This window comes from Erythrolamprus reginae, chromosome 2, assembly GCF_031021105.1.
Source record: "Erythrolamprus reginae isolate rEryReg1 chromosome 2, rEryReg1.hap1, whole genome shotgun sequence".
NCBI classification, from domain to species: Eukaryota; Metazoa; Chordata; class Lepidosauria; order Squamata; family Dipsadidae; genus Erythrolamprus; species Erythrolamprus reginae.
Window position 1 is genome coordinate 141,873,976 of NC_091951.1, and position 24,497 is coordinate 141,898,472.

At 42.5% G+C, this 24,497-nt stretch overlaps 1 protein-coding gene across 1 annotated transcript in view; it reads left to right on the top strand.

Moving 5' to 3' along the window:
• USP43 (ubiquitin specific peptidase 43) overlaps positions 1-24,497 on the top strand; it is a 156,130-nt gene that overhangs the window by 23,410 nt on the left and 108,223 nt on the right. The window contains exon 2 of the mRNA XM_070739727.1: positions 1,727-1,867. Coding sequence (XP_070595828.1) covers positions 1,727-1,867 — 141 coding nt within the window. The remainder of the gene's footprint in view (positions 1-1,726; positions 1,868-24,497) is intronic.

Genomic DNA, 24,497 nt, shown 5'->3' on the forward strand with positions numbered 1-24,497 from the left:
CCCTGCCTATGTAGTATTTGTGTATGATAGGATTGTATGTATGTTTTTATATATTGGGGTTCCTTGTTTTTAGACTTTAAATGTATTATCGTTATTTTTAGATTTTAATTATTAGTTTTGTCATCATGTACTGTTTTTACCACTGTTGTGTGCCGCCCCAAGTCTCCGGAGAGGGGCGGCATACAAGTCTAATAAATCATAATCAAATCATAATCATAATCAAGTGACCTGGGGCCTTTATCTGGTTGTTTTCCTAGAACAGCAGTTTTCAAGCTTTACGGCTTGGCAGTCCAGCTGATGGGGGAGAGAGGGGAACTGGGTTGCTCAAGGAATGAGCTGGCATGCATAAATGTGCAGCTTGACTCATGCAAGTGGTGGGCAAGCATGCTCATACATGCACACACAGCTCAACTGCAAGTTGGGCTGCATGCACATGCACATACTGTATGCACCAACCTGCCAGTCGAGCAAGTCAAGCTGCACATGCATGTGGGTGCGGCAGACTGCTGCTCGCACAGCCCAGTAATGAATAGGCCATAGCCCAGTAGTGGGCCGCGACCTGGAGGTGGGTCCCCTTGTCCCAGAGAATGCAATCAGTCTGGCGAGGTGCTTGTAAAAAGGTCACAACCAAGAAACTTGTCAAATCAGTTCACAGCGTCATTCTGATTTCTTATTCCTGACAATAGCACAGTCAAACATCAGCACAGGAAATATTTTACAACATTTTGTATTATGTCATAAACTATTTTATGATGATGTTTATACCATAAAATGTTTTATAAAATTTGCAAAAGTTCAATTCTATGGGAGTCATGGGCCCTAATTTTTTGATACACTAGCCCATTTGAAGTACAGTGGTACCTTTACTTAAGAATGCCTCTACTTAAGAACTTTTCTAGATAAGAACCGGATATTCAAGATTTTTTTGCCTTTTCTTAAGAAACATTTTCTACTTAAGAACCCAAGCCTAGAAAAATTTCGCAGGAAATTTGAGAGCGGCACAAAGGCCCATTCCCCCTTTAATCCCGGCCATCTTGGGCTTTACTGGGCTATCAGAGGAGCCTTTTGGTGGCGCTTAAGAAGGCTTTGGCAGTCCAGAGCGAACAAAGCATTTTCCTTTCTTTCGGTGCTTGGACAGGGAATAAACCTCTGCCAGCACCCAGAGAAAAGAAATGCTCCCTTTGCTCTGGGCAGCGACTGTCCTCCTCTTCTTCCTCCTCCCCACCCAAATTCTGAGCTTTTATTTCTTTCCTAATGGGTTTGCATGCATTATTTGCCTTTACATTGATTCCTATGGGAAAAATTGCTTCTACTTACAAACTTTTCTACTTAAGAACCTGGTCACAGAACAAATTAAGTTCTTATGTAGAGGTACCACTGTACCTTGTAAAATTGTTGCCCTACAATCCACTGTTTCACCCAGAAAAAAATTGAGGGAATGGGAGTTTTCATAGTTTGAGAATATTAGTAGTAAATAAATAGTTAATTTTATTCTCCATACAAGATTTCTCCCCCCCCCCCAGTAAATATACATGGAGAAAGTCTTATAATCTTCATTATGGTTGCTCTGGGTACAGAACATGGACCTTGATGAATCATATGCATAATCCATATTCACTTAGCCAATTTTGGGAAGAAAAGAAAGATCAAGAATGTATTTTAATACTAGAGCAACTTTATCACTTCAGATAAAAATAATAAGTCTCTTCACTTGTTTTCATTGCAGAATGTGGTCTCTAAATATGGTGCACAGTTTCGTGGAAATGCTCAACATGATGCCCTGGAGTTCCTTCTGTGGTTGTTGGATCACATGCATGAAGACCTGTGCTCTGTTTCTTTGAATCAAAAAATAAAGGTGTCTGGAAAGGTCAGTGATTGGCAGAGAAACCTATTGTGTTATCCTGAAAGCTCACTCAACTTATTGCTAATCTATTGTTTCAGGCAAAATAGACTCCAAAGTTATAAAAAATGTGAATGAAATTTGCTGAACTCATTGTCACTCAGTGGAGTATGGGAATATGACATTTATAACAAAGGTGGACTTCCAATATCACCTCATTCCCTTCGTTGTAGTAGATTTTATCTCTATGGAAAAAGTTCTCCAATAGGAATAATACTTTCTGTTGTGCAGTCAAAGCATCCATAACCTAAAAGTGTAATCTTGGTTATTGTTCTCAAATAATTACTTAGAACAGGCCTAGACATTCTAATACTCTACAGGTATTTTAATCAATTGCTGTCTCTATGGAACACTGTTAACAAATTATAGATGCTGTCATCCAAAATCTTTGCCACAGTACCTTAAAACCTCAGAGAGGCTTGCTCTGGGGCATAAATTCCACATTTCTAAATGCTATTATTGTTCCACCCTCTATTTGAGGTATTGTACTCGGACTTGAGGCTTAAGTCTATCTGCAGCCATGGAAACTTACAGAAATAAGTCATTCTGTCTCAGCATAACCTATAGCAGTGATGGTGAACCTTTGGCATCCATGCCACAGGTGGCCACGCGGAGCCATATCTTCCGGCACATGAGCTGTTGCCCTAGCTGAGTTCCAACGTGCATGTGTGTGCCAGCCAGCTGATTTTTGGCTCGCACAGAAGCTCTGGGAGGGCGTTTTTGGCTTCCAGAGAGCCTCTGGGGAGATGCAGAGGGCGTTTTTATCCTCCCCCGGCTCTAGGGAAGCGGTTAGAGTCTGGAAAGGGTGAAACATGAGCCTACTGGGCCTACCAGGGAAACAGACCGTTTCTGGCCTCCATAGGGCCTCCAGGGTGGGGTGGGAAGCTTTTTTTGCCCTCCATAGGCATTGAATTGTGAGTGTGGGCACTCGAGCCTGCGCGATAGCATGCGCACACACTCTTTCAGCACTCAAGGAAAAAAAGGTTCGCCATCACTGGCCTATAGTATTTCACAGGTTGGTACACGGGAACAAAATGAAGGGCAATCTCTGAGCCTCCTTGAGCGTATAACATAATACAGTGTTCCCTCGCTTTTCGCGGGGGATGCGTTCCGAGACCGCCCGCGAAAGCTGAATTTCCGCAAAGTAGAGATGCGGAAGTAAAGACACTATTTTTGGCGATGAACAGTATCACAAGCCATCCCTTAACACTTTAAACCCCTAAATTGCAATTTTCCATTCCCTTAGCAACCATTCAGATTATTGCTCACCATGTTTATTTATTAAAGTTTATTAAAAAAATATTTATTAAAGGCAGACGAAAGTTTGGCGATGACATATGAAGTCATTGCGTGGGAAAAATCCTGGTATAGGGAAAACCCCCGCAAAGTATTTTTTAATTAATATTTTTGAAAAACTATGGTATAGAGTTTCCGCGAAGTTCGAACCCGCGAAAATCGAGGGAATACTGTACCACAATGACAAAAATAATAGTGGAAAAATTTGATATCTATCTAATTGATGTACAGTAGTACCTCATGATACGAACCCCTCGTCTTACGAACTTTTCGAGAGACGAACCCGGGGTTCGGGATTTTTTGTCTCTTCTTATGAACTTTTTTTGCCTTACGAACCTGCCGCCATGAACGCCAAACCCGGAAGTTGGCAAAAGTTCGGGTTCGGCGTTCAGGTGTGGGAGGCCGCCGGGAAGCACCGCCGCCTGGCTGTCACTTTTGCAGAAGAGCCGCGGAGCTGTCGGCCGGTCAGGAGACTCAAATAGAGGTGGGGAATCCCAATAGGGAATTCCATGGGTGGAGCTTTAACGTCACGGAGACGTCCTTCCTGGCTGGTCGAAACGTTTCGTCTTACGAACTTTTCGCCTTATGAACCTCCTCCCTGAACCAATTAAGTTCATAAGACGAGGTATCACTGTATTAGCAACTCAGTGCCTTGATAAGAGGTCTGAGGTAAGAAAGCACCATCTGACTCTCCTCTCCTATCATATCCTCTCCCATTTTCTGACCTGAAGGATAGGATGACTGCCTTTTAGGTTATCATGCAGTGCAAATATAGCAATTGATTAATGGAATCAAATGGGGACAGAAATGTGTGAATCTGTACAGAGGTATTTATGTGGACCATTTAGTTAGTAGAAATTATTTTTAAAAGCTTAATAATTTTGCAAGCATAACATTCATGTTACAGAGATGTACAAAGAGATGATGTCTAGCAAAAAAATAACAACCAACAACCATATCATCCTTCACTAAACCATTAGTGTATTTCTTTAATCTTCATTATTAATTATAAAAAAACATTAAAAACTATAAGAACAGAGCAAAAACAAAGTCACAGTACACAAAGAGGGTTAATAAATAATGAAATCACCTCACTAGTTCACCCATTACACAGGGCCACCAGACTGCAATGAGGTCTTGAGAAACCTTCAGAAACTCAGAAGAGCTGGACCAACTTCACCTTGGTGGAGAAGATTCCACAACACAGGTGCCACTGCAGAAAAGGCCCACCCAGGGCCTGCCAAATGTAGTTCCCTCTATGACAAAAACTCCCTAGATGACGTAACACGTGCTCTCTGGTCTGTGGGATGGGCACATTAAATTGGGGACAGGTGACACCTCAAATAACCCAGTCCCTTATTATGAAGGGCACCAACTTGAGTTGTTTATAAAAAATAATAAAGGTGGGAGATTTCTTTCTCACCCCCTCTCTATCCATCAGCATTTAGACCCAGAAATAATCTGATAATCAGTACAGCTCTTGAAGCAGAGTTATAATATGTATTGGGTTGTCTATTGGTATGGATGAGGATGCCACACTGGTAGTAAAACTGGAGCTGCATGCACAGCTTCGGGTCTGTGCCATGCGCAAGCTTGTGTCCCAGTGAGATTGCACATGCACAGGAAGCTAAATCTTGCAAGGGGACACCTGCATGAGATTTTGGTGATTTTTTGCTCGCGCACATGCACATGGTCAAAGGGCAAAGAGCATGCACAGAAGCAAAAAAATAATCGCTGAAATCTCATACGTGCATGTGCATGTACAGAAGCAAAATCTCGCTGGGATGCGCACATGTGTACCTTGCAAAAAACTGGAGCTGTACGCGCAGCGCACTGGTAACAGTAGCAGCCATAACCCCTGACTGGTTCTTCCAAACCTACCCTGTTTCCCACAAAATACGACATCCTCTGATAAGTCCAATGGGGCTTTTGAGTGCATGGCAAGAAGGCCAAGTGCTTATTTCAGGATTCAAAAAAATATAAGACAGGGTCTTATTTTCGGGGAAACATGGTATATATATAGTGCTACACTGCTACATGGTTGTTTCCTGTGAAGTTGCAGCCCCGATATGACTGTCCTTTGGCTGTTTTAAATTAAAGGAAAAACCAGGAACCAGGAAAAGCTTTTCCTTTTAACTATCGTATTTTTCAGACTTTAAGACGCATTGGTGTATAAGATGCACCAAGATTTCAAAGAGTTAAGTAAGAAGAAAAATGTTTTGTCCTCCGTTGCCCCCAAAAGCACTTTCCAGGCCTCCCAAACTCTGTTTAAGCCCCCTTTTTACCCATTTTTGTGAAAAACTGGGTATGCAGAGGGTTTGGAAGGCCTGCAGTGTGTTTCTGGAGGCTGGGGAAAGACAAAAACGCCCACATTTTTGTGAAAAGCTGCCCATTTTTTGGCAAAACCAGAAATGTTTTTGCCTTTCCCCAGCCCCCAGGACCACTCTGCAGGCCTTCCAAACTCTCTGCGCAAAAAACTGGTCTTTTTTTTTTTTTACAAAAATGAGATGTGGGGGCAGAGCTTTGGGAGGCCAAAAATGGCTGTATTCGGTATATAAGATGCACCAACACTTCCACTCTCTTTTAAGGGGGAAAAGGTGCATCTTATACTCCAAAAAATATGGTATATGTCAGTGATGGCGAACCTATGGGTGCCACAGGTGGCATGCAGAACCATATCTGCTGGCATATGACTTATTGCCCTAGCTCAGCTGCATGTGCGTGCCAGTCAGCTGATTTTTGGCTTGCACAGAGGCTCTGGGAGGGCGTTTTTGGCTTCCAGAGAGCCTGCGGAGCTGATGGGGGAGGTCGTTTTTACTCTCCCCTGGCTCCAGGGAAGCCTTTGGAGCCTGAGGAGGGTGGGCCCACCAGAAGTTGGGAAACAGGCCATTTCTGGCCACCAGAGGGTCACCGGGGCCTGAGAGAAGCTGTTTTCACCCTCCCCAGGCATTGAACTATGGGCGTGGGCATTCATGCATGTGCGATAGCGCGCACCCATGCTCTTTCGGCACCCGAGGAAAAAAAGGTTTGCCATCACTGGTATAAGTGGTACAGTTACATACAATGTTACTTCATTTCATTTTGTATATATAATCAGTTAAAAGGCAAAAGATTAAGTAACTTGCAGAGTGCTGGTGGCAATGAAGCAGATGACGTATCTGAAGAATACTTAAGATTCAATGATTAGCTCTTTGGGTGGATTTGTTGATGAATCTCTCTTAAAAGGAAGTGTGGAACTTGCCGTCTCCCAACACATCTGCAGAGTGTCAGATTAGGAAAGGCAGTTTAAGGCTTAGTTAGTATGAGTTCCAAAAAAGAATAGAAGACAGATGGCTTATTTTTGCTCAAGGAATATCCTTTTGTAAAGGACTTCGTAATAATTCAAAGTAAACTCTCTCACCTGCAGTTCATTAGAACAACACAGCTACATTCATGCTGCCACATTCTGCTTTAAGAATTGCTGTAACTTTATTAAGTGGATTCTTGATATTAGAAACTTTTCTTTTTTCAGAGTCTTCAGAAGCTTGGGGGGGAAATGGTGCGGCTCTGAGTCCTTTTTTGGAGTAAGCGGCATATAAATACAAATAAATAAATAAATTAAATAAATAAATAAATAAATGAATGAATGAATGAATGCATGAAGGAAGAAAGAAAGAAAGAAAGAAAGAAAGAAAGAAAGAAAGAATAATAATACTGGCATGCTGTTCTGACCTTTTCCACATCATTTTTGTCCTGTGCATAACTCTGAATTACAACTAGCCTCTGAAAAGTCACTCCATTGGTTTTGTCAGCATGGTTGGCTGGGGAATCCTGAGAGTTGAAGTTCAAACATCTTAAAGTCAGCAAGGTTGAAAAATACTGGGTTATATGATTTGATCCTGCAGGCAATGACCTGTCTTCTCTCGTTCTTTGCTTCTTCCTTTCACTATGTAAATGAGTCCCCATCGAGTATAGCTACTAATCTGTCACTAATTACACTGTCAGGCAGTTTTCTGGAATGGTGTGGCAGCTGCTTTGCTGCTGGCAAAAATAGTAATTAAAAAAAAAGAATTCTACGGAGCGAACTCTCTTGTCTACGTCGCACATACAACAGGCAGGTCATAAGCGCAGAGACTGAAATAGTGAAATGCTCCAGTGAGCCATACTATGGTACGAATTTAAGAGTCGTTTTTTTTTTTAAATGTTCAAACACTAGACTACTAGACCTGTCTGTAAGTTTGCCAGAATTGGTCAAGGGGCAAAGGGTAATTGGAACGCATTCCTTGCTGGATAAATTGTTTTAACTTCCAGAAGTGGGTTGGGAGTTGTGACAAAAGCAGGAAGAGTTTTATGACACCTGAAACACTATCAGATTTCTTTTTCCTTTTTCTCTTAGCACATAGGTTTTTCTTGATGCGGAAATACAAATGCTATTTTTTATGGTACTGTAAAAATATGGTTGTTCTTTTATTTCTTTGCTGCAAGAGATTAACAGAGTGTTCCTTATAGAATGCAAATGGGGGCCTATCCTGCACAAAATGATGATGCTGATTAAAATCATTGTGGAGATGATAGTATTTATGGTGGAGTATCAATGCATCATCATTGTGGAGATGATAATAATGGACTACCCTGCAGGATTGTTGCAACCATTCCTGAGGGGATGCATGCGAAGTTCATTACGTAAATGGCTGATGTTATTATAAAGCACTATTATTTCTGGTTATATCTTTTACTTAAGAGTGATTTATAAAGTAAATGCTCTGCCCGGTAATCAAGGCTATTTGTCTGGTTGGCTTGAGAATTATGTGGAGGAGAAAGGAATTTGCAGACTCTCTCCCACTAGTGGAATGTGCTGCAAAAAGCCTGGGAATTTACGGCCAAGCTATCAGTATTTTTCAGACTGACTTTAATTTTTTTTTGTATTTAAACCGTTCTTATCTGTAACATGATTTCAAGCAGCATCTTCCCCCAATTTCATTACGGTGATGAGTTTAAACTGGTTTTCTCCCTTCTTTTAAAAAAATCCTTACCCTAAGAATATTTCACTTAGGAATGTTAGTTACAGGCAGTCCTCCCCTTATGACGTGTATTCAAAGTTAAAAATTCAAAAAAGCTGCTTACCACCTAGTTACGATTGCAGCACATGCACAACAATGGTTGTGTGATAGCATTTTGGTGACTTGGCTACTGGCTCACATTTATGAATGGCTGCAGTGTCCCGTGGTTATGTGACTGTGATTTGTGACATTTTTGGCGTGTTCTGCCAGAAATTGGCCAAAAACCATTCATTATAAATGCTGGATTTATTTGATGACCATATGTTTTGCTTAACATCCCTGTGATTCATCTAATAACTGTGATAACTTACTTTACAACTATCATAAAATTATAATTCTGGCCTCCACTGCAGTTGTAAGTCAAGAACAAACTGCATAGCATCAATGATATTCTTACAATAGCTTTCTGTAAATGCTCTGTGGTGTAGTTCTTCTCCGTACTGAAGGAGCGGGTCCAGCAGTCACATGGGTTGCTCATGTCCAATCCGGTGGAACTGAGCCTAGTATTAAAAAAGCTTGCCGGATCCGCCCCTTCCCCAGAATTCGCTCAGTTCGCATATCCTGCGGTTGTATGTGATAGCTCGTTCAACATTCTAACACCTTCCCTTCGATCTTTCCTTCAAAAAAAGTAGTAAGATTTATTGTCTTTATTTTATTACTTGCACTATTTGCGCCAGCCGTTTTAAAAAGGAAAAAAAGTAAAGGCGGCTAGGCTTTTTTACTTGGGAGAAGTTGCGGTTTCGTTTTCCCCCGGCGGTTTTGCCGGTTACGATTCCTGCGGCCGCTTGTGGATTCTTCTAATCCCTTGGCCTGGAGGTCCGGGTGCAAGTATTTATCATTGGATTATTGCTTATTTATTGTATAAAAATATATTTAAGGGCTTTTAATATACCTCCTGCGGAGTGGGACGCCTCTAGTCTCCTGGACTTAGTCGATCGCTTTTCCCTTAAGAAATTCTACGAAGCGATTTTTTGGCGCGAAGGCCTTCGCGCCTCTTCTTAAAATATCTAGGCCTCTCGTGTTGGCCTCCTGCCAGCCGCGTAGGCCTCAGTCCACCGCGTGGATCCGGGAGCGGGCCTTGGGGGTCCCAGGCTAAATTCTCCACCGGCCTAGCCTCCAACCAGAGTGCCTTGGTTTTACTTAATTGCAAAGTTTAGGGAGGCTGGCCCCGCTGGATTTGGGGGCACGAACTCTGGGTTTGCCCAGATTGTCCTCACGTTTCAGCAGCTTCGAGGCCTCGAAGCAGGATCCATTCCTCTTGGGAAGTCCTTGAAATCTTCTCCTTATAATTTAGTTATTGGCTCAGCCTTGTCTTCTGTTAATTGTCAGACTATGGCTACTTTTCCCAAGAGAGGCACAACTAAAGGTCCCAGAGAGGCCAGGCCTACAGGCGATGAGATTACTAGTATCCCCCAGGCCTCCTCCTCCTCTTCTCCAGGGGCCCGCCCCTCGACCAAGGTCACCAGGGCCGAGAAGAGAAGGGACCTAGCCCTACAAAAGATTCATGATAAATCAGCAAAACGTTTGAAAGTGCAGGCCCAAGTAATCAGTAGTCAAGACCCACCAGAGGCCTCTAGTCTGCCTCCTTCTGGGGTCCCTGTGTTATCTCTGGATGAGCCAAACCTAGACAGACCCCAACCTAACCTATGGGGCATAGGTCCAGAGGAACCAGATATTATGGAAGATTCCCCCCAGCCAGGATCCTCCCAGGCCTTTAGGAATTCTTCTGCCATTTCTGCTGATATTTCCAGTCTACCTCCTGAGTTTCAATCTATTTTTGCTGTGTTGTCCAAAGCCATTGATGCCAAACTCTCCTCCATCAATGAGCTTCCTTTACCTCTTCCTCCTTCTCGTTCCTCCCGTCCCTTGGGTTCTTCCCCAGCGGTCAGAGCTCCTATTCAGGATGACTCAGAGTCCTCCCAAGATGAATATGAGGACGTAGAGGAGGATGAAGACCCTTTCCAGGGCTTATCAGAGGATGAGGAATCCCAAATAAAGGTCCCTCCTCCTATTACTATTTTCCCTTCTCAACTATTCAAATCTCTCCTCCTCAAAGCTAGAATTTCTACGGGATTAGCGGCCCAGGAGAAACAAGCCTCCACTTCCACTGATCCCCCGGAGGAGAATTTACCTTACTTCACAGAGGAACAGGAGGATAACGAGGTAATCCCTATGCCTAAATTATTTAAAGATGCCTTACTTAAACAGTGGGAATTTCCAGCCTCTGGCCTTAATCCCTCTACCAAGGACAGAAAGTTGTATAAACTCTCCTCTTCCTATGAAGAGCTTCTATCTTTTCCCAAACCAGATGAACCTGTCAAAATTCTTCACTCGGCAGCGGCTGTGCCAGGCGAGGCGGAGGAAGTCCTCCGTCCAGAGGACAAGCGCATCGAGCAAATGCTCAAAAGAGGATTCTCCGCTGATTCCTGGGCCATTAAAAGTTCTGCAGCAGCCTCCTTCTTCTCCAGAGCCATGCTGCTGTGGCTTCGCCAACTTCAACAGCACATTCCTCCAGATGACTTGAGAGGTCAACAAGACTTCAACAAGGTCTTTGCAGCTGCCCAGTACGTGGCTGATGCCACCTTACAATCTACTAGATTTTCTGCTAAGTCTATTGCAGCCTCTACAACGGCAAGAAGACTCCTATGGATTCGCCCTTGGCAAGCGGGAGTTCGCCAAAAGTGGCAGTTATCCCAGGGCCCCTTAAAGCGCGACCTTCTCTTCGGTGATCTTCTGGATCCTCTCCTCACGGAGACCACAGACAAGAAGAAGGTTTTGGGTCCAACCACAAAAAAGGTTACTAAAACGCAGTCCTTTCGTCGCCCAGGGCGCCAGCAAGATCAAGCGGCTTCCTATCAGAGATCTCCAGGTCAGTATTCCCCCCGCTTTCGTTCCCAAGGTAGGAACTCCAGGGGTAGGGGTTTTCGTTTCCAAAGGGGAGCTGCCTCTAACAGGGCTTCAAAAAAACCTAGATGGTAACCTTTCCTCCATTCCCATAGGGGGTCGCCTAGCTCATTTCGCTGCAAATTGGCGTCTCACCTCCAAGGACCCTTGGGTCATTGACACTGTTCAAACAGGCCTTCTTTTAGAATTTATTTCTCCTCCCCCTAAACGTTTTATTTCCTGCCCTTCGCCCAGGTCATCCTCAGATTGTAACCGTATGGAGGAGGCCATTTCTCATCTATTGTCCATTAGAGCCATTCAGCCGGTCCCTTCCGGTCAGAAGGGCCTAGGTTTTTACTCCATCCTATTTATGGTTCCAAAGTCCTCCGGAGGTTGGAGAGCCATTTTGGATTTAAAGAAACTAAACCTATTCATCAAATATAGGAAGTTTAAAATGCACTCCTTGTCTTCTATTTTGGCCGCCATTCACTCGGGAGATTTCATGGTCTCCTTAGACCTCACTGAGGCCTACCTTCACATTCCTATAGCCAAATGCCACAGAAAATTTTTACGTTTTTCCTTTCAAGGCAGGCATTTCCAGTATAGGGCGATGCCATTTGGCCTTTCCTCGGCCCCTCGGGTCTTCACTAAGCTCTTGGGGTCCCTGGCGGCCTATATCCGGGCGTCTCCCATCCACATTTTATGTTATCTTGATGATATTTTAATTCATGGGAACTCCCTAGAGAGAGTGAAATCAGACCTTTCTGTCACCATGTCAGTCCTTCAGGACCATGGGTTTTCCATCAACTTTGAGAAAAGTCACCTCCAACCTTCCACTTCCATTTCTCACCTGGGAGCCATTATTGATTCAAAATCTTCCCAGGTTTTCCTCTCTCCCGAGAGAAAACTCAGTATTGTGGAGTTAATTTCTAACATTTTATCTAATCCTTCAGTATCCATAGTTACTCTATCTTCCCTTTTGGGGAAGATGGTGTCATGCATAGGCATCATTCCCTGGGCTCGCCTTCATGCTAGGGAACTCCAGTGGCTTCTGTTGCCTTTTCAGAGATCGGGGCACAGCAACTCAAATCGACGCATCGTCATTCCACTGAGTGTTCGCAGATCCTTCAAGTGGTGGAAGTCTCCGGCCATGGACAGAGGATCCCCGTTCAGGTGCCCGGATCAATTTGTCATCACCACAGATGCCAGTCTATCGGGATGGGGCGCCCACGCCCAGGGGATGATAGCCCAGGGCACGTGGTCCCCGGAGGAAGCTTCCAGGCCAATAAATTGGCTAGAGTTAAGAGCCGTCTCCCTGGCTCTGAAGCATTTCTCTCCTCGCATCCCCAACCGGCACGTTCTCATTCTCACCGACAACATTGCCACAAAAAGCCATATCTGCAGGCAAGGGGGCACGAGATCCAAGGCTCTCATGAGGGAGGCCCTCAAGCTGGGCCTTTGGGCGGAAAAACATCTCCAGTCGCTCCTAGCCGATCACATCTCGGGGAGTCTCAACATCCAGGCGGATTGGCTATCCCGAGCAACGATAGACCCAGGAGAGTGGAACCTCCATCAAGACCTGTTCCATCAAATCACCCTCAGATTCGGCCTACCAGTCCTGGATCTCTTCGCGACCAATGCGAACGCCCAACTCCCTCGCTTCTATTCCAGATTTCCATCCCCGGGAGCGGAAGCGATCAATGCCCTCCGGAGTCCATGGCCTCCAGGCCTACTCTATGCATTTCCTCCAATTCCAATCCTCCCGGACGTGATTCACAAGGTCCTCACCGAGAGGGCCCGAGTAATCTTAATCGCCCCTCATTGGCCCCGCCGGCCCTGGTTCGCAGATCTCCAACAGCTGTCCGTCCAGGACCCTTGGCGACTCCCCGTTTCGGGGGATATGCTGCGGCAGGGGGCCTCTTTCCATCCAGACCCGGAGTGGTTCCACCTCACCGCCTGGCTGTTATCAGGAGAGATTTAGAACTGCGTGGGCATGACACCGATTCAGTGGAGGTCATTCTAAAGGCCAGAAGGGGCTCGACCAATCGAATCTACGACCACACGTGGTCCAAGTTTCACCAGTGGTGTCTTCAGGAAGGTCTCTCCCCTCTGTGCATCCCCATACACAGAATTATTTCCTTCCTTATGCAAGGTTTCCATAAAGGACTCTCCACCAGCACCCTCCGGCGTCATCTGGCAGCCATTTCATCTGTCCTAGGGGGCCCCCGCAGACAGCCTCTCCGATCCTTCCCTGAAGTTCAGGAATTCCTCAAGGGCATAGCCAACCTCAGACCTTCCAAGGTCCACAGGTATCCATCCTGGGATTTGCCACGGGTTCTCCACTCCCTCACGCAGGCACCATACGAACCCCTAAAATCGGCGTCCCTCAGGTACCTATCCTTTAAGGTAGCCTTCCTGGTGGCTATTACCTCTGCCCGACGCATTTCGGAGCTGGCTGCCCTCTCAATCAGGCAGGACCTTTGTCAATTCCATCAGGACAAGGTAGTCTTGCGACTGGACCCCACCTTCTTACCCAAGGTCAGTTCCATGTTCCACAGATCTCAGGATATTGTCCTACCTTCCTTCTGCCTCCAACGAGACCATCCCTTGGCAATTAGATGGCACACCCTGGATCTCACCAGAGCGCTGAGAATATATATCCAACGCACAGGACCCTTTCGGAGGTCAGAAGCACTTTTTGTAGCCTATCATCCCAGAGTCATGGGGGCCAAAGTGTCTTCAACAGTAATAGGCCGTTGGATCAGAGGGACTATATCTAAGGCCTATGAGTCGGCCTCCCTCTCAGTTCCAAGGAACATCACTGCGCATTCCACCAGGAGCGCAGCCACCTCGGCCGCTTGGGCGACTCAAGCCCCGTTGGAGGAGGTCTGCAAAGCAGCCACTTGGGCCTCGCCAAATTCCTTCATCAGGCACTACAAAATTGATTCTTACGCTTCAGCGGACGCTGCCTTCGGCAGAAGGGTACTCCAATCCGTTATCTCACACGATAGCAAGCTAATCCCACCCTAGGGACCATCTATTGGGTATGTCCCATGTGACTGCTGGACCCGCTCCTTCAGTACGGAGAATAGGCGTTGATTGCTTACCTGAACGCCTCTTCTCGTACGGTGAGCGGGTACAGCAGTCACTTCCCGCCCTTGTATGTGTCTTCCTTACCTTTCTATCTCTTTCTTCCTCTAACAATGAGAGTTGAACACTACAGAGCTTCACAACTGAGCCTAGTCTATGGATTCGCGAATTCTGGGGAAGGGGCGGATCCGGCAAGCTTTTTTAATACTAGGCTCAGTTCCACCGGATTGGACATGAGCAACCCATGTGACTGCTGTACCCGCTCACCGTACGAGAAGAGGCGTTCAGGTAAGCAATCAACGCCTATTCTCTTCATTTTTTATTATTATAGAAATAATATACTATATGTACTTGTAAATAAAGCAATTTGTAGATAAGGAGATGCATACATTTTTAACCCAATACCATGAAAATTGTGCCATCCACAGATAAGCTTACTCCACATTTTGGGGGGTATTTTGATTAAAAATGCGAATGTTTGTTTATCTGCAGAGTGGCTTGTACGTATAAAGGTAGTCTTTGACTTACGACCACAATTGAGCTCGCAATTTTGATTGCAAGTGGTGACAGTCATTAAGTTACTATTTGTGATCATGGTTGATTTTATGACCTTTTAGTGGAGACTGTTAAGCGTCTATTAAGCAAATCCATTTTTGTTAAGGAGTGGAATTCTTTGATTGTTGTTGCTTTTTGCTTTTTTTTTTTTTTTTTACCAAAAATAAGAATTAAACACCAGTTTCTGGCAAAAATATCATAAATTGTGGTCACATAAATATGGGACACTGCAAATGATAGTAAATGTGGGGCAGTTACTGACTGCCCCAAAAGCAATCATGTGACCAGAAGGAGGCACTCCCAGAACTCTATCTAATCATAAGTGACTTGTTTTATATCCATTGTAATTTTTAGCAGTTGATAAGTAACTGGTTATAAGTCAAAGATCATCACCTGTACAGGAAACATGGGTACATCACCTGTATAGGAAACATGGGTACATTTTTAAGGTATTACTATATATACCTGTAGATGACCCCATTTGTGGATAAATTCAACCTGATTTTTTGGGGTGCATTTTGACACCTAAATTTCTTGGCTTATTCGCAAGTGGATGAATTAGAAGACTGATTGAAATCCTCTGTATTAATCCCAGGAAGATGCAGAAATTTAGACTTGAAAGGCAAAAGGTGATTTGGAGGATGCATGAGAACATATTAAACTAAATGTATCTTTCCTGGGTATCATCTAGAGCAGGGGTATCAAACTCACGTTGTCACGGAATCGTCATGTGACATACCAGGACTTCCCCCCTTCCCTAAACCAGGCGTGGGCATGGCCAGCACATGACGCATCCAGCCCATGGGCTGGGAGTTTGATCTAGAGGGCTAGGATTAGGGTTATATGAACCCAAGGGAAGACACCTGATGGATATTATCTACATCAGGGTTTTTCAACCAGTGTGCCGCGGCACAGTAGTGTGCCGTGAGAGATGGTCAGATGTGCCATGGAGAAATTAAACATGGGTCCCCAAACTATGGCCCGTGTGCCGGATACGGCCCGTGGAGGCCATTTATCTGGCCCGCCACCAGCTGCTTCCATCCGAACATAAGCATTCCCCTCACAATCCCTCCAGCTATCAGTGACAGGAAGAGTGGAGGCACAGGGAACACTCACTGACCAATCACCTTCTAGGATTCATCCCAACCACTAGTGATGAACCAATAGTAGGCCGGCTTTCATCCACACCCAGGAAGGTCCCCGCTCGGGCTGCCGCACACTTGTCATTGTGTTGCCGCTGCAAGTAGTTGAAGCTGCTATTCCTCCCCATGGTCCCGATTTCTAATCCTGGTCAGGACTGGAGGTAAACGTTGCCACCACTAGATGAAGCCTCAGCCTCAGCCTCATCTGGTTATGTCTATCCTGATAGTGTATAATATGTACTATGTTAGAGTATCATTTTGTGTCATTTTGGTTCGTGGTGTGCCCCAGGATTTTGTAAATGTAAAAAATGTGCCGCGGCTCAAAAAAGGTTGAAAATCACTGATCTACATGACTGTAAATGCTCACAATTACATTTTCACTTTTGAGTTCAGATCTTTGCACAGTTCTAAAAATTAATAAATATTACATTTGTGCTGTACGTTAGAAAAAGCTCTCCCATAAGATCTCAGGAGGAGCTTCTTACTCCTTGGAATTCTAATTTTACCCTTTATTGTTATTTTCTTGCTGAATTGCTACAGTGACTTGAGAAGGCCAAATGCAATATTTTACAGAGTTTTAAGCTTTTCTAATTTGATTATCAGCATTGATTGCATTCAACCATAGTAATAAACTACAAACTCTAGCTTAATAAACTGCACTGTGAAGAAACTGTGAACTGTTTACTGGCTCACATAACTGTGTTTGCTCTCTCCTTTCACATGAATGAATGAATAAAGAAATCAGTCTGGGATTAACTTTCTGTGACATCCAAGCTTGGTATTATGAATCCTTTTGCCAAATGTTAAATTTTATTAGATAATTTTAAATCCCAGTTTTAAACTGGCTAATATTCCTGGACTTGTGTCATGGTAATCATAATTTTGGGTAAACACGTTGCTCAAAGCTATTTTCCACTGAATTTCGTGGCTTGAATGAAGACAAGGGTGATTAGGCTTAAAACTACTATTTGACTATCTTGGGGCTTGATAATGCAAGATTTCTGACTGCTAACTCAACAACACCGTCCAGACAAGGAGCCCACTCAAGTGTATGAATTCTTTCTTTATTGTAAAGTTACATTGACAGTCTTGGAAGAATGAAAGTATTTCTCCCCTTCTTTCTTTTTATTTTCCCCAAAACAAGGAAGGGCCCCTTTTAAAACATTTCCCACGCCACCCCTTTTCTGTGGGCTGACAAATCTTTTACATGCTGGTTGTCCTGTCTGTAACTCTCCCTCCTGTCCCGAGGGTTTTTCCCATGTATCATCATACTGACTTATTATGTATGAGCCTGGTCATTTTAATATAATAACTTGTCTTAAATGCACATATTCATTGTATTTACTTTCATTTATATAATCACCCATCTCGCCTACATCACTCTGAAGAGTTCACAAAAAAGTAAACATATAAATACAATTCAAAACAATGTGAACATCAGTTAAATGTTTTAATTAATTTGATTTTAATTTAATTCAGAGTTAAAGAATTTAAAGCCAGCTGGGTGACTTTGGGCCAGTCACTAATCTCAATATGTTATTATGGGAAGACAGGAGGAGGAAGACGTATTAGATATGTTTGCTGCCTTGAGTTATTTATAAAAATAATAAAGGCAGGATATAAATAAATAAAAAAGACTATGTGGTAAAGAATGTGAGACTTTCTTCAAAATGTTCATGTTTCTTTAACCTCTATAATTAGTCATATTGTAAGCAATGATATGTCTTTCTCTTCATGGTTTCTACATTAATCCAACTATGTTTAGCTATATTATTACATTTCCCCTTTTTAGACATAGTCAAGTGAAACATGGAGAAAGAATTATTTTATTAGATTTTAGGAAAATAAAATGCAATATATAGAAACAGTAATAACATACGTGTTACACAGAATATATCTGAAACCAGTTTTATTTATCTATCTATCTATCTATCTATCTATCTATCTATCTATCTATCTATCTATCTATCTATCTATCTATCTATTTATTATTTAGATTTGTATGCCGCCCCTCTCCGAAGACTATTTGTGCTGAGAACAAGTTTTTTTAAAAAATGCTGTCTAGAATAGAAGTATAGAAGAATTTTGTTTTTGCAAACAAAAACAGGAAATAGTAATGAAACATTACAGGAAGTCTTGAAGGGAAAAATAGAATTGGCATGCATATTCCATAGCAGCTAACTAGTCAACAACAGAAAAGGAAGAACAATCAAAATGGTATAAAACAGCTAGTGGCAACTGTGTTGCTGCCCTTAAAAAAATAAAAAACTGGGAAACTGTCCAGTTTTGCCACAAGGGATGATAATAATACTTACTCATAAACAGCTGGCTTTCCAAACAAGTTACACATCCAACATTACACTGGGCCATGTTCTATTCAACCGTGTTTGTTGAAGAAACCAGTTGGTTTGGTTCACTTAATCTAGTTTTGTTTTACAAGCCAAAGTGACGAAGTTTATATAAAGCATTAAAGCCAAAGTCAGAAAAAAACATGCTATGGTTTAGGATAACACATGAACCAACTCTGTGTTGTGCTTTTAGCCATGATTAGGGTACCATGTTCTGGGTACAGAATTCTGACCTTTATCCCATCACCACTTACCTCCTGTAGAAGAAATGCTCTTCTACATCTAGATAGAGATGGATGGATGGATGGATGGATGGATGGATGGATGGATGGATGGATGGATGGATGGATGGATAGATAGATAGATAGATAGATAGATAGATAGATAGATAGATAGATAGATAGATGTGACTGGACACACAAGGAATTTGTCTTGGTGCATATGCTCTCAGTGTACATAAACGAAAAACATACATTTGTCAAGAATCCCGAGGTACAACACAATGAAGAAACAATCAATATTAATAAAAATCTTAGGATACAAGCAACAAGTTACAGTCATACAAAAGATGATAGGAATATTGTGAATAAAACTAGTAGAAATAGAAGTGCAGACTTAGTAAAAAGTGTTGAGGGAATTATTTGTTTAGTAGAGTGATGGCATTCGGGAAAAAACTGTTCTTGTATCTAGTTGTCTTGGTGTGCAGTGCTCTGTAGTGACGTTTTGAGGGTAGGAGTTGAAATAATTTATGTCTAGGTGTGAGGGGTCAGTAAATATATCTAGTTTGTTACCATCAGTTCAGAAGAATCAGGGAAGCTCCAAAGTGATGAATTCTGATTATCACCATTGATTTCAGGAGATAGAAGCGAACATGAGGAATGCCACATTTATTTTGTGGTGTTTAATGTGACAACTCTACAGTCTGTCAATTGGAGTTGTGTGAAATGGTGATGGTTGATGGGAATCAGTGGGTTATTCACTTAGCATTAAGGAATATAATTAGTTCCTAAGCTCATCAGTTCTGTTTCACAGCAGAACTGTCCTTACACATAGACATCTGTTGATTTCACTAAGTTTGCTCCAACTCAGTAGCATAATTTGTTGGAGAGAAGCAAATGAACGAATGTCAGAGGAATGAGTGTGCTGTCCCTGATTAACTTTGTTCATCTCAAAGAAATCTAAACCGGGTTGAGTCTGGCTAGTCCTTGGATGGGAGTCTCCCAGGAAATTCTGGCAGTAAATACTAAACTGGCAAGTTGAGGAAACATCCTGGAAGAAGGCAAATAATTTCCACACTGCCACCAAGAAAACTGGGCGGATGTTCCCACATAATTGTCATGAGCTGAGCTTGACTTGAGGGTGTCTTTTCCTTTTTTCCACATAAACAACTGAGAAAACCATTTCCTTCCCACTTCTGGCAGAATAAAAAAAAGCAGTTTAGCAGACCAAGCTGATTGTTTTGAATGGCTAAAGATAGAGACTATATAGATTTCTAAATGTATGATTAGCAGATGCTGGAGCATTTTAGTGACATCATTATTTATAGCTACCTCTGTAAGAAAGTTCTGCACCATCACCAAGTGTGGCTCTGGGAATGTTAAATAGCACAAGGAAGATTTTGCTGCTTTTTCACTTGCATATTAACTCACCTTCTGTGACAGTACTGTTTTGTTATGACAGTTTTGCTGACACGATTTGTGCGCCGTGGTGATGACGCCATGTTTAGAATGCAGTATTGCAGGCTAAATCTGCCCATAGTCAGGGGTTCAATCCTGACTGGCTCAAGATTGGCTCCTTATGAGGTCAATAAAATGAGGACCCAGATTGTGGGACACAATATGCTGATTCTGTAAAGTGCTTAGAGAGGGCTGTAAAGACTGATGTAGTGACATAGAAGTCTAAGTGCTATTGTTAGTGATATGCTTTTTTTCAAAAAAGTCATCAAGTAGAGTTACTGCATACTGTATTTTCTTTATTTCTTTTAAGTTTTTTATTCACAAATAGAAAAACAATACAATTCAAAAACAGCAATTAACGACTATTACAAACATATAATTAAAAGAAAGAAAAGAAAGGACGGGTAGAAGAAAAAAAAGGAAAAACCTGGGGAAAGAAGAGAAAGAGAAACGAGAAAGAGGGACAGAGAGACAAAAAGAGAGAAAAGAAAATAGAAGAAAAAGAAAATAGAAAAAGAAAGTAAAATTGTTACATAGTACGTCATTTCCATTTTGTTTGCATTCCTGGTGAATCAAAAAGCAAGCTCTATATAGCTCCTTATTGCTTTATCTAATCCAATATCAATTGTTTTCATTTTCATTGTGTTAATTATAGTTATCAATTATATCCATATATTATTTACTTATTTATTGGTTATTTCTTCTGGTTACAAGCCATTCATAAAGATTTTCCCAAATTGTGTAAAAACCTTTCTCTTGTTTATTTTGTAGTTCAAAAGCGATCCTGGACATTTCAGCACAGTTCATAAGTTGATTTATAATCATATTGTTTGTGGGGAGGTTATTGTCTTTCTACATTTGTACGTAGGCTAATCTCGCTGCAGTTATTATATGGATGATCAGGTAGTATTTTGATTTTACGTATTGCCTTCTAACAAGCCCTAGAAGATAGGTCTCTGGTTTCAATTCTAAATCAAATTGCAGTATATCTTTTATCCATCCTTTGATTTTCAGCCAATAATTACGTGCCTGGGGGCATAGCCACCACAGGTGGTAATAAGTTCCAAATTCTTTTTTACATTTCCAGCATATGGGATCTATACTGTATTTTGATGCTGGCCACATGATGACAGGCTCCGTCATTTAAGAATTGAATATGAGCACTGCCCCTTTCAGTCACTCATGACTGGACAGGAGGAACCTTTGAACCCTTTTAAGTAGAAATAATTGAACTGGATGGCTTTCATGACCCTTTCCAACTTTAGGACTCTAGGAAGATCATGTAGGCCAGTGGCATCAAACTCAAGGCCTGCGAGGTGGATCCAGCCCAAGGGGTGCTCACGGGTTTGCCCTGAAAGCAGAGAAGGACCGGCCTGTGGTGCTTTTGCTAGAAAAAGTGGAGTTTGGGAGGGCCTCACTGGCAGAGCACTGGAGTAGGCTGTCGCAGCTGAAAGCGGAGCTCGTGAGGGCCACACGTGGTCCCCCTCAGCTCTGTTTTCACTGGCAGAGCACTGCAGGAGGCCTTGCAGGCCCCTCTGACACAAGTGATGTCGGGTTGGCTATGCCCACCCTTCCATGCCCACCTGGCATGCGAGGTCAAACACAACCTTGATGTGGCCCTCAATGAAATCTAGTTTGACACCCCTGATATCAAACTAGTTGTCAAACTAAATAATGGTCCATAATGCATTCCTCTAAGAATTTAACACTAGTCCTTTCAGCCCACTAATAACTTTTGTCTGTGGCTAATTGTGGTGCTACAAAGGATTAAGAAGAAAGTTGCCTGTTGACCTTTGCGCATAACACGCCTCATTCATTTGTGCTTATGTGTGCTTATGTGTGCCTGCTAATCAGGTGCTTTTTGTCTAGACAGCCTATCTGTGTACACGACAGCTGTCAAAATGTGATTAGCAGGAAGCTCTAGGCAAATATGGGAGCACCAGAGGCAAAGTTTTGTTTCTTCTCCCCCAGGCAGGTATCTCATTTTACAACATTTCCCTTGAAAAATCACAAACTGTGTCAGCAGATCATCATGGTTATTGTTTTGTATTCTTTAAGAGGGCAAAAATGCCTGTAACTCTGGGTGAGGAATTAGTGACCATTTTAACTGTAAAAAAAAATCAGGCTTGAATGATAAAGTTACAATTATTTAAAAAAATAAATTGTGGTATTCATGTATATTGATAGAGAAGCATAATCTTTAAGGATTTGTTCCCAAATTGTTCTCAATCTTTCTGAATTTCTTTGTGAATAATGGATTTTTCCTCCCTTTTAATGAGAGTATCTGCATGAAAATTAGAATTTAAAATATAAGGAGCCTGTTAAGGAGATGTTCCATCCAGGCAGTGTTCTAAACTTTTCAACAGGTTTTATAATAACATAACTTAGTCTGCCAAAGTGTTCAGCTGATAATTTTTTTGAATTTCCAGGAAGGCCCAGGAAGATCAGTGAACAATTGATTCAGTTGTTCAGCAATAGAAACCAGCTTTCAATAAATGTGGAAGTCTAATATTACAATGTGAGGAATGGTGTAAAATCATGTTGATTTTTTTTAAAAGTCTTGATGGCTTTTAATCTGCTCCCTACACTGCCTGCTGATAAATGTAAATAGTGTACCTTGCAATTGAAGTTTAGTTTTAAAAGCATCTCTTGAGTATTTATACTTCACAAATTCTGGGTTGGTTTTCACGGTTAGCATAAAAAGGTGAGTTCAGGGCACTCTAAATGCTTGTCACTTAGTGTTCTAATAGAAGGTTATTATTACTATAATTCATGCTGATCTATTAGCACTATTTGAATTCTACTCTACAGGAATTATAACATGTTCAGATTTTTTTTCTTCAGCTCTGATCTTATTGTTAAGAACAAATCAGTGGTAGGTTGCTCTTGATTCGAACCGGTTCTTATAGCCAGTAGTGGTAGCAGCAGGAAGCTCTGCCCATCCACCCGGGATGCTTCTGTACATGCACAGAAGCATTGCACATGCACAAAACAGTGGCAAACCAATTTAGAACCCACCACTGGAACAAATGCTTCTTACTTGGAAGCTAACACATCCATATATAATCTGAGATACAGTAATTGTTACACACTCTCCTACCTGGAAGCTTTTATTTATAGGTATTAATAGTGGAGGCTTTTATATTGTCATTTTCTGCCTTATTCCTAGAAAAAGGTTGTCCAGAAAATATTATCTTAATATGTAAGATAATATGTAAACCTCTTATGTTATTGCTATCTCTCCCCCCCGCCCCCAACTAAAATAAATTTTAAGGACATAATAACAGCCATATGCATCTGTCTGAAAGCAGTTTCTGGAAGAAAATAATAGTGGCAGAGAAGAGGTCCAAAAATATTCCACGAATGTAGCTTGAGAGATGAGTCAGAAGCAAGAGGAAGATCCATACTCCCTAACTTGTTCCTGCCATCTAACGCTCTTAACAATTTGTTTACATTTTGAGCAAGATTCTCTGTCTTTATAGACTGCTCTTCAGTAGCAGAGTAGCAAGCCACAATTAGCTTGCAGAGGGTGAATGCTTAGTAATCCACCATGCTGAGTTAAGTGTTTGGTAATGCAGCCTCACATCTTGCTCTGCACTCTGGTTGTGATTTGCTCCTGTGGAAATTTGGCAATTGCGGGAATCCTGGGCACCAAGGGTGCTTATATGCCACTGGTGTGGCAAATAAATCCAATCATAAATCAATCAATCAATCAACCAATCAATCGAGTTCAACCCCCTGCCCAAGCAGGAACCCTCTAGTACACCAGTCAAGTGGCAGTTCAATCTTCTCTTAAAAATGTCCAAAATGTTGGAGTTCACAACGTCCGCTGGTAGGTTGTTCCATTGGTTGATTGCTCTGAGCGTCAGGAAGTTCCACCTTATCTCCATGTTGAATCTCTCTTTGGTCAGCTTCCAGCCTTTGTTCCTCATCCGGCCCTCTGGTGCCCTGAAGAATAAAGTGATCCCCTCCTCTCTGTGACATCCCCTCGTATACTTGTAGACTGCTATCATGTCCGCTCTGGCCCTCCTTTTCTCTAGGCTATCCATGCCCAGTTCCCTCAGTCTCTCTTTGTAAGTCTTGGTTTCCAATCCCTTAATCATCTTGGTTGCTCTTTTTTGCACCTTCTCCAAAGTTTCAATGTCTCTTTTGAAGTGTGGTGACCAGAACTGAATACAGTACTCCAGGTGTGGTCGGACCAGGGTGTAGTAGAGTGGTATTAAGACTTCCCTGGTCTTGGAGTGTATTCCTCTGTTGATGCAGCTTAGGATTGTTTTGGCTTTTTTAGCTGCTGCTGCACATTGTTGGCTGATGTTTAGTTGATTGTCCACCATGACTCCGAGGTCTCTTTCGCAGTCGCTACTGCTAAGAAGGGGTTTCTCCCAGGTTGTATGTGTGTCCAGGGTTTTTTCTGCCTAAGTGAAGGACTTTGCTCTTGTCGATGTTAAACATCATTTTGTTGTTGGGCCCATTGTGTTAGTCTGTCTAGGTCTTTCTGTAATTTGAGCCTGTCTTCTAAGGTATTGGCTACCCCCGCCAGCTTGGTATCGTCTGCGAATTTGATTAGT